This window comes from Salvelinus fontinalis, chromosome 34 (assembly GCF_029448725.1).
Source record: "Salvelinus fontinalis isolate EN_2023a chromosome 34, ASM2944872v1, whole genome shotgun sequence".
Lineage (NCBI taxonomy): Eukaryota > Metazoa > Chordata > Actinopteri > Salmoniformes > Salmonidae > Salvelinus > Salvelinus fontinalis.
Genome location: NC_074698.1, coordinates 29140873 through 29152360, shown reverse-complemented (window position 1 = coordinate 29152360; position 11488 = coordinate 29140873). Strand labels below are relative to the sequence as shown.

The window sequence follows — 11488 nt, the reverse complement described above, 5'->3', positions numbered from 1 at the left end:
TAGGATGGGATAGGGTAGGATGGGATAGGATGGGATAGGGTAGGATGGGATAGGGTAGATTAGGATGGGGTAGGGTAGGATGGGGTAGGATGGGGTAGGATGGGATAGAATGGTATAGGGTAGGATGGGATGGTATAGGGTAGAATAGGATGGGATAGGGTAGAATAGGATGGGATAGGATAGAATAGGATGGGATAGGATAGAATAGGATGGGATAGGGTAGAATGGGATAGGATAGAATAGGATGGGATAGGGTAGAATAGGATGGGGTAGGGTAGGATGGGGTAGGATGGGGTAGGATGGGATAGAATGGTATAGGGTAGGATGGGATGGTATATGGTAGAATAGGATGGGATAGGGTAGGATGGGATAGGATAGGGTAGAATAGGATGGGATAGGGTAGAATGGGATAGGATATGATGGGACGGGATGGGATGGGATAGGGTAGGATGGGATAGGATATGATGGGACGGGATGGGATAGGGTAGGATGGGATAGGGTAGAATAGGATGGTATAGGGTAGGATGGGATAGGATAGGGTAGAACAGGATGGATAGGGTAGGATGGGATAGGGTAGGATTGGATAGGGTAGGATAGGGTAGAATAGGATATGATAGGGTAGGATGGGATAGGGTAGAATAGGATATGATAGGGTAGGATGGGATAGGATAGGATGGGATAGGATAGGGTAGGATAGGATGGGATAGGGTAGCATAGGATAGGATAGGGTAGAATAGGATGGGATAGGGTAGGATAGGATAGGGTATGATGGGATAGGTTAGGGTAGGATAGGATAGGGTAGAATAGGATAGGGTAGGATGGGATAGGGTAGAATAGGATAGGGTAGAATAGGATAGGGTAGGATGGGATAGGGTAGAGTAGGATGGGATAGGATAGGATGGGATAGGGTATAATAGGATAGGGTAGGATGGGATAGGGTAGAATAGGATAGGATAGGGTAGAATAGGATAGGGTAGGATGGGATAGGGTAGAATAGGATAGGATAGGGTAGGATGGGATAGGATAGGATAGGATAGGGTAGAATAGGATAGGATAGGGTAGAATAGGATGGGATAGGGTGGAATAGGATAGAGTAGAATAGGATAGGGTAGGATGGGATAGGGTAGGATAGGGTAGAATAGGATAGGATGGGATAGGGTAGAATAGGATAGGATAGGGTGGGATAGGATAGGGTAGAATAGGATAGGATAGGGTAGAATAGGATGGGATAGGGTAGAATAGGATAGGGTATGATGGGATGGGGTAGGATGGGATAGGGTAGAATAGGATAGGGTAGGATGGGATAGGATAGGGTAGGATGGGATAGGGTAGAATAGGATAGGGTAGGATGGGATAGGGTAGGATAGGGTAGGATGGGATAGGGTAGGATGGGATAGGGTAGGATGGGATAGGATAGGGTAGGATGGGATAGGATAGGGTATGATGGGATAGGATAGGATGGGATAGGATGGGATAGGATAGGCTGGGATAGGGTAGGATGGGATAGGGTAGGATGGGATAGGATAGGATAGGGTAGGATGGGATAGGATGGGATAGGATAGGATGGGATAGGGTAGGATGGGGTAGGGTAGGAAGGGATAGGGTAGGATGGGATAGGGTAGGATGGGATAGGGTAGAATAGGATGGGATAGGATAGGGTAGAATAGGATGGGATAGGATAGGGTAGAATAGGATGGGATAGGGTAGGATGGGGTAGGATGGGATAGGATGGGATAGGGTAGGATGGGATAGGGTAGATTAGGATGGGGTAGGGTAGGATGGGGTAGGATGGGGTAGGATGGGATAGAATGGTATAGGGTAGGATGGGATGGTATAGGGTAGAATAGGATGGGATAGGGTAGAATAGGATGGGATAGGATAGAATAGGATGGGATAGGATAGAATAGGATGGGATAGGGTAGAATGGGATGGGGTAGGGTAGGATGGGGTAGGATGGGGTAGGATGGGATAGAATGGTATAGGGTAGGATGGGATGGTATATGGTAGAATAGGATGGGATAGGGTAGGATGGGATAGGATAGGGTAGAATAGGATGGGATAGGGTAGAATGGGATAGGATATGATGGGACGGGATGGGATGGGATAGGGTAGGATGGGATAGGATATGATGGGACGGGATGGGATAGGGTAGGATGGGATAGGGTAGAATAGGATGGTATAGGGTAGGATGGGATAGGATAGGGTAGAATAGGATGGATAGGGTAGGATGGGATAGGATCTGATGGGACGGGATGGGATGGGATAGGATAGGGTAGGATAGGATGGGATAGGGTAGGATAGGGTAGGATAGGGTAGAATAGGATATGATAGGGTAGGATGGGATAGGGTAGAATAGGATATGATAGGGTAGGATGGGATAGGGTAGAATAGGATAGGGTAGGATGGGATAGGGTAGGATGGGATAGGATAGGGTAGGATAGGATGGGATAGGGTAGCATAGGATAGGATAGGGTAGAATAGGATGGGATAGGATAGGGTATGATGGGATAGGTTAGGGTAGGATAGGATAGGGTAGAATAGGATAGGGTAGGATGGGATAGGGTAGAATAGGATAGGATAGGGTAGAATAGGATAGGGTAGGATGGGATAGGGTAGGATGGGATAGGGTATAATAGGATAGGGTAGGATGGGATAGGGTAGAATAGGATAGGATAGGGTAGAATAGGATAGGGTAGGATGGGATAGGGTAGAATAGGATAGGATAGGGTAGGATGGGATAGGATAGGATAGGATAGGATAGGGTAGAATAGGATAGGATAGGGTAGAATAGGATGGGATAGGGTGGAATAGGATAGAGTAGAATAGGATAGGGTAGGATGGGATAGGGTAGGATAGGGTAGAATAGGATAGGATAGGATGGGATAGGGTAGAATAGGATAGGATAGGGTAGGATGGGATAGGATAGGGTAGAATAGGATAGGATAGGGTAGAATAGGATGGGATAGGGTAGAATAGGATAGGGTATGATGGGATAGGGTAGGATGGGATAGGGTAGAATAGGATAGGGTAGGATGGGATAGGATAGGGTAGGATGGGATAGGATAGGGTAGAATAGGATAGGGTAGGATGGGATAGGGTAGAATAGGATAGGGTAGGATGGGATAGGATGGGATAGGGTAGGATGGGATAGGATAGGATGGGATAGGGTAGGATGGGATAGGATAGGGTAGGATGGGATGGGATAGGGTAGGATGGGATAGGGTAGGATGGGATGGGATAGGATAGTGTAGGATAGGGTAGGATGGGATAGGATAGGATAGGATAGTGTAGGATAGGATAGGGTAGAATAGGATGGGATAGGGTAGAATAGGATGGGATAGGATAGGATGGGATAGGATAGGATGGGATAGGATATGATGGGACGAGATGGGATGGGATAGGGTAGGATGGGGTAGGATGGGATAGGGTAGAATAGGATAGGGTAGGATAGGATAGGGTAGGATGGGATAGGGTAGAATAGGATGGGATAGGATGGGATGGGATGGGGTAGGATGGGATAGGGTAGAATAGGATAGGGTAGGATGGGATAGGATAGGATGGGATAGGATGGGATGGGATAGGATAGGGTAGGATGGGATGGGATGGGATAGGGTAGAATAGGATAGGATAGGGTAGAATAGGATGGGATAGGATAGGATGGGATAGGATAGGGTAGGATGGGATGGGATAGGATAGGATAGTGTAGGATAGGATAGGGTAGAATAGGATGGGATAGGGTAGGATGGGATAGGATAGGGTAGGATGGGATGGGATATGATAGGATAGGATAGTGTAGGATAGGATAGGATGGGATAGGATAGGGTAGGATGGGATAGGATATGATGGGACGGGATGGGATAGGGTAGGATGGGATAGGGTAGAATAGGATGGGATAGGGTAGGATGGGATAGGGTAGAATAGGATGGGATAGGGTAGGATGGGATAGGGTATGATGGGACGGGATGGGATAGGGTAGGATGGGATAGGGTAGAATAGGATGGGATAGGGTAGGATGGGATAGGGTAGAATAGGATGGGATAGGGTAGGATGGGATAGGGTATGATGGGACGGGATGGGATAGGGTAGGATGGGATAGGGTAGAATAGGATGGGATAGGGTAGGATGGGATAGGGTATGATGGGACGGGATGGGATGGGATAGGATAGGATGGGATAGAACCCTATCCCATCCTATTCTACCCTATCCCATCCCATCCTGTCCCGTCCCATCCTATCCTATCCCATCCCATCCTACCCTATTACATTTACATTTACATTTTAGTCATTTCACTTTAAAAGTGTGTGTGTGTGTGTGTGTGTGTGTGTGTGTGTGTGTGTGTGTGTGTGTGTGTGTGTGTGTGTGTGTGTGTGTGTTTACCTATGCAATATGCCTCGTCTCAGTGTCTTACCTCAACGACATGATGCTGTCAGCTCCTGTGTCTGGACAGGAGGATTCCTGTTCTTCTATTCCTGTTATATATATGATCCTGTGGAGGCTGGTGGGAGGGGCTATAGGAGGACGGGCTCATTGTAATGGCTGGAATGGATCAATGGAACAGAGTCAAACACATCAAACTTATAGAAACCACATGCTTCTATACCTGCATTGCTTGGGGTTTGGGGTTTTTGGCTGTGTTTCTGTATAGCACTTTGTGACATCTGCTGATGTAAATACATTTGATTTGAAATTTGATTGATGTTTGACTCCGTTCCATTAATTCCATTCTAGCGATTACAATGAGCCTGTCCTCCTATAGCTCCTCCCACCAGCCTCCACTGATATGATTCTACATGCCTTCCTGCGTCCGCTCAGACAGTCAGCAGTGTTTTCTCTGAGTATGACTCTGTCTGTGGATACTGATGTTATAAAGACTACCGGTAACTCAAAGTACATTTCCAACTTCCGACTCCCAGCTTCATGGTAAAGCCATATGAATGGTTTGTTTACTTGTTCTGCTCTTGTTCAGGAAGTATCTAGTTGATGCTCATCATTTTGTGTGTGTCTATATGCATTTGTGTGGGTGTGTGTGCATGCATGTATTGGTGTAGTCAGTGTATGTGTATGTATGTTGAAGCGATCAGTGTGTGATGTTGGTAAGGAGCCTATTGGCTGTGTGTTGACCTCTGGCCAGTTACAGGATGGAAGGAGAGAGTCACTGTGCTCCTGTTGTTGCGGATACAGGAAGTGTGGGTGTGGGTGTGTGCGTGCCATTGGATAACGCTTCCATGTACATACACTGTCACTCACACAGTGATCACTTGTGTTTCATAAAAAAACACAGACAGATTTACAGTAGACGATTTACTAGTGAGATTTTGTTTCACTTTGCACATTCGGATCCAGAAATGACTCACTGTTTCTCTCTCCTCCCTCCTCCTCTTAGAGATGGCACTCTTCCCTGTCCTCCTCCTCCTCCTCTCCGTGCTCCATCGTGGTTCCTCCCAGGACCCTGATGAGGACTCGTTGGCAGTGCCCCGGGGGTGTGGCTGGGGCCTGGTGCGTCCCTACACCCTCCTCTGCGACCTGGACTCTGTTTGGGGCGTGGCGGTCGAATCTGCAGCGGCCAGCGGCGCCCTGGCTGCCATTTTACTGGGCCTGATCATCCTCTGCCGACTACACCATGTGAGCGAGGCGGAGAAGCGCAGCGGCGTGGGACCCATTCTCCTCCTGCTTCTGGGCATCCTGGGCCTGTTCGGCCTCAGTTTCGCCTACCTCATCGAGCGTGACGAACAGCTGTGTCTTCTGCGCCGTGCCCTCTGGGGCCTGCTCTTCGCCCTGTGCTTCTCCTGCCTGCTGGTGCAGGGTGTGCGGCTCCGGAGGTTGGGCCGCGAGCGCCGGAGCCCGGGGGGCTGTGCTCTGACCGGCCTGGCCCTGGGGCTGAGCGCCGTCCAGGGGATCATCGCCGCCGAGTGGCTCCTGCTCACGGTGCTCAGGGAGGGCAGAGCGGCCTGCCAGTACCTGCCTCTGGACTTCTCCTTAGCCTGTAGCTATGTGCTTGCGCTACTGCTAGCCGCGCTGGGAGCGGCCTCCTTCGCTCTCTGTGGGAAGACCCGGCAGTGGCGCTGTAACGCGATCTGGCTCCTCTCCGCCTGTCTGTTGTCTCTCCTCCTCTGGGTTGCCTGGGTGGGCTTCTATCTCTACGGTAACGCCTGGCTGGGGCGGTCCCCGGACTGGGACGATCCAGCATTGGCGATAGCACTGGTGGCACAGGGTTGGCTCCTCCTCCTGTTCCACGCCGTGCCCGAGGCACACTCCTGTCTCTGCTCCCCGCCACAACCCTCCGCCCCTGACTATTTTGACACGTCCCAGGCCCCGTCCCGCATGAGGGAGACCAGCTTCGACGAGGACATCCCCCTCTCACACAGGCAGTTTCCGGAGAACCAGAGCTATGGCTTTGACGAAAACACTGCAGGTAACGAGTGACTTTGACTTTCAAATGTGTATTAAAATTCATGCTTACAAGGTCAGTACAGCGCTACTGAGGTTTTACATGCATGTTTCTGTGTATGGGGTTGGATGTAGAAGATAGTGACTCAGTGATATTACCATACTGGGCTAAAAATAACTACATAAGAGCAGTGGTTCTTGTAGTGGTACAAACAGTACCTGTACAGCATGTGTGTTAAAAGTACAGATTAGGCATCTGTTCCTGTGTCGATCATAATGTAGAATGCATGAATGAATGTGTTTGCATAAGAGAATAACGTTGTTCCTCTGCTGTGCCAGGTCTGAGGAGTGCAGGTAATCATAATGGTAACACAGCGCCCAGACCCAGTGCCCCCTTCCGCAGCAACGTGTACCAGCCCACTGAGATGACCATGATCCTGAATGGGGGAGCGGTGAGTTCTCATATTGTACGTTTACACATCCGACCACGCTTCACATCCATTCACAAACTCTATTAAAACTCTGATTATGATCCTGAGCAAGAAAGCAGTGTAGACACTTACACATATATAGAAACATACTGTCACTCACCTGGGCAGTGAGCACACACACATTTACACCCACGTTTACACTCCTGTCACAAACTACCATTCACAGGTATACAAACTCAAATTATTATTCTGCGCAAGAAAGCCACACATATTAGGTATAAAGCCACATATACACAACACATATACACACCTTGCATACATGTATGGGTGTGCGTGCGTGTGTGCGTGCATGTGTGTGTGTGAATGAGGGAGTGGGTTCCCTGGGCTGCAGACTAGAGCCATCTCTCCAGTGTGAGTGATGCAGCTGTGTCCCTGGCCCAGTCACGCCCTTTTTAGCCCCAGGATGGATGGGTGAGCTCCCTAGCGCATGTGACTAACCTCCAATCACCTGGCTATAAATAAACGCTGCTGACCTGGCAGAATCTGGAGCCACGCGTCCAGAAACTCGCTGAGCCAACTTTCAGCTTACGTTCTGGGAACGTTTACCTGTGAACCAAATGGTCTCCTTCCTAGTATTATGCTCATAGACCTGCCACCTACATCAGAGTGGTATTACTGTACTTTAGTAGGGAGTAGGGGAAGGAAAGGAGGGGAGGTCTGGAAATTATGCTCTCTCCTGCACAGAGCAGGATTAGCTGTTGAGACTGAATCAAGAGACAAAAGGGGAGAGAGGAGGAAGAGAGAGGAGGAAGAGAGAAGGTGAAGAGGGAGGAGAAAGAGAAAGAGAGAGGAGGAAGAGAGAAGAGGAAGAGAGAGGGGAAGAGAGAGGAGGAAGAGAGAGGGGAAGAGAGAAGGGGAAGAGGGAGGAGGAAGAGAGAGGGGAAGAGAGAGGGGAAGAGAGAGGGGAAGAGAGAAGAGGAAGAGAGAGGGGAAGAGAGAAGGGGAAGAGGGAGGAGGAAGAGAGAGGGGAAGAGAGAGGAGGAAGAGAGAAGAGGAAGAGAGAGGGGAAGAGAGAGGAGGAAGAGAGAAGAGGAAGAGAGAGGGGAAGAGAGAAGGGGAAGAGAGAAGGGGAAGAGAGAAGGGGAAGAGAGAAGGGGAAGAGAGAAGGGGAAGAGGGAAGAGAAAGAGAGAGGAGGAAAGAAGGGGTTTTAGAAGATGTGATACAGGCAACATTCAAAATGTAACCTCTTATCAGGACCGTGTGGTGTGGTGTGGTGTGGTGTGGTGTGGTGTGGTGTGGTGTGTGTGGTGTGGTGTGTGTGGTGTGGTGTGGTGTGGTGTGGTGTGTGTGGTGTGGTGTGTGTGTGCGGTGTGTGTGTGTGTTTACATGGGTGTCTCTCAACTTCAAACACTGTATATTACCAAACTGACGTTCCATCTCTTTCTCTCTCTCCTCCTTTTCACAGGTCCCCTCCGCACCCCCGACCTATACGGGGCGGCAGCTGTGGTGAAGGACAGAAATGAAGAAGAAGAGGAAGGAAGAATGGGGTGATGAAGAAGGGAGGATGGGTCCTTGGACAGAGGAATAACCCAGTGAGGATAACTATAACATGGACACCATCAGGAACCTCCCCCCCCAACCCCCCCGATCTCTATGTGTGTATGGGGACAGACAGTTGAACAGATAACTTACTGAGGGCTTACACCCACCACCCACCCTGTGTTAATCAAATACACCAACCAACCACTGAATGAGTGTGACTGAGGGGGAGAGCAGGTATGGAGGACAGATCAACACATTACGGGTAGTTTTGAAGTTAAATCACTGTAGGAGATATTCAACTTAAAAATAACGCTATTTTGGTTGCAAATGCTGTGGAGACCATTTTCAAGTTTACTCCCATGAGACTACTAAGCCACTGTATAACTTCTGAAAAACTGTGAAACCTCTCTCCCTTTTGAGATATTTGCTCTGTTTTTGTTGTTTATTTTGGGAGAAACTCTTCTAAATCAGATTGTTTTGCTCTGTCCTCCATCCTCCTGTAGGTATGGTACAGACACCTTACAGCCCTGTACCTCACCACAGCCCATCACACAGCACACAATAGAATAACACACGGACAAGTATGGCTTAAACTCCAACCTCTCTAGCCAGTGTGTACCTACAGGTAACTGCCAGAATAAAGGAAACACCAACATAAAGTGTCTTAATAGGGCGTTGGGCCACCATGAGAACAGCTTCAATGCACCTTGACATAGATTCTACAAGTGTCTGGAACTCTGTTGGAGGGATGCGACACCTTTCTTCCATGAGAAATTCCAACATTTGTTGTTTTGTTGATGGTGGTGGAAAACACTGTCTCAGGCACCGCTCCAGAATCTCCCATAAGGGTTCAATTGGTTTGAGATCTGGTGACTGAGACAGACATGACATATGGTTTACATCGTTTTCATCCTCATCAAACCATTCAGTGACCACTCGTCACTTTCAATATCTAATTTTAGGGATGGGCATTTGAAATAAATTCACTATTCGAATAATATCATGATTTTTGTGGGGTATATCTGGATAGTCGAGTTGTTTAAACTTGGGAATTAGATTGCTGTGCAGCCTGTGCTACTTGCATCCCGGTTGCTTGCAGCAGTGTGATTGGCAGGTGCCAGTGAGTTTTATGAGAGAGAGAGAGTGGCCATACAGACTAGTTCAACAAATTTGTAGATTCCATAGGTCATCCATCATCCCATCTGGTAGTGCCTGTCTTGTATGCATCAAATCAATCTAAAGAAGCTAGCTATGTTAGCCAGCTAGGCTAAAAGTACTTAAGGTTATTTTGCTGTGCTTCCCGTCCTTGTCTACAACTCCATTCAGATTAAACAACAGCTTACCTGATGGTTGCTCGTACTTGTAGCCTACTCCTTCTCATTTAACTTCATTCTGTCATTTTAATTCCATTTTGCATTGATTAGAGATCTCCCACGTTGCTTACTACACATGGAGCCACTGACTGTAGACAGTGCCACTTTGATTGGCCGACAATAACAAACACATGAAACCTGTGTAGGCTACTATGGTATCTCCTTTATGTCAATAAAACTACATTCAAAAGATAGTTTTATTGAATTAAGTATTTCAAATGTCATTGCATATCCTTGTGTGTAGCAATGTCAGATAGACAATTACATTTAGACAAAGCCTTTTCATTGTTAAAATAGACAAAAAATTAATACTCTCACAAGTATTCAAATACTAAAGTCCATTCGGATATTTGAATATCTGAATAACTGTGCCCATCCCTACCTCATTTACTCAAGTGTTTCCATTATTTTGTCAGTTAACTGTGTATATATATGTGTGTGTACCTCATCTATATTGGCTCTACTCCAAGACTCGGGACCCCCAAAAACAAAATACTCCTTGTTTAAACACTGTGTTCTGCTTCACCAACCCCCCCCCCCCCCCCCCCCCCCCCAACCCCCCTCCCTCTGAGTAACCTGGACTGACTTTTACTGAGTAACCTGGAACCACTACTACTGAGTAACCTGGACTCACCTTTACTGAATAACCTGGACTCACCTCTACTGAGTAACCTGGACTCACCTTTACTGAATAACCTGGACTCACCTCTACTGAATAACCTGGACTCACCTCTACTGAGTAACATGGACTCACCTCTACTGAGTAACATGGACTCACCTCTACTGAGTAACATGGACTCACCTCTACTGAGTAACATGGACTCACCTCTACTGAGTAACATGGACTCACCTCTACTGAGTAACATGGACTCACCTCTACTGAGTAACATGGACTCACTTCTACTGAGTAACATGGACTCACCTCTACTGAGTAACATGGACTCACCTCTACTGAGTAACATGGACTCACCTCTACTGAGTAACATGGACTCACCTCTACTGAGTAACATGGACTCACTTCTACTGAGTAACATGGACTCACCTCTACTGAGTAACATGGACTCACCTCTACTGAGTAACATGGACTGACTTCTACTGAGTAACATGGACTCACCTCTACTGAGTAACATGGACTTACCTCTACTGAGTAACATGGACTCACCTCTACTGAGTAACATGGACTCACCTTTACTGAATAACCTGGACTCACCTTTACTGAATAACCTGGACTCACCTCTACTGAGTAACCTGGACTCACCTTTACTGAATAACCTGGACTCACCTTTACTGAATAACCTGGACTCACCTCTACTGAGTAACCTGGACTCACCTCTACTGAATAACCTGGACTCACCTCTACTGAATAACCTGGACTCACCTCTACTGAGTAACATGGACTCACCTCTACTGAGTAACATGGACTCACCTCTACTGAGTAACATGGACTCACCTCTACTGAGTAACATGGACTCACCTCTACTGAGTAACATGGACTCACTTCTACTGAGTAACATGGACTCACCTCTACTGAGTAACATGGACTCACTTCTACTGAGTAACATGGACTCACCTCTACTGAGTAACATGGACTCACCTCTACTGAGTAACATGGACTGACTTCTACTGAGTAACATGGACTCACCTCTACTGAGTAACATGGACTTACCTCTACTGAGTAACATGGACTCACCTCTACTGAGTAACATGGACTCACCTCTACTGAGTAACATGGACTCACCTCTACCGAGTAACAT

The 11488-nt window shown here is 47.7% G+C and overlaps 1 protein-coding gene across 2 annotated transcripts; it reads left to right on the top strand.

Annotated features, from left to right (window-relative positions):
* Window positions 1-4483: 4483 nt before the first annotated feature.
* On the top strand, window positions 4484-9708 carry LOC129833676 (G-protein coupled receptor family C group 5 member B-like). Of its 2 annotated transcripts, none has more exons than XM_055898421.1 (3): window positions 4484-6412; window positions 6727-6854; window positions 8285-9708. In XM_055898421.1, the coding sequence occupies exons 1-3, from the start codon at window positions 5386-5388 to the stop codon at window positions 8327-8329; spliced, it is 1200 nt and encodes a 399-aa protein (XP_055754396.1). In that variant the 5' UTR covers window positions 4484-5385; the 3' UTR covers window positions 8330-9708. The 2 variants fall into 2 exon arrangements, with proteins under 2 accessions (XP_055754396.1, XP_055754397.1); XM_055898422.1 differs by having other exon boundaries at window positions 4763-6412; window positions 6727-6839.
* The last annotated feature ends 1780 nt before the right edge of the window (window positions 9709-11488 follow it).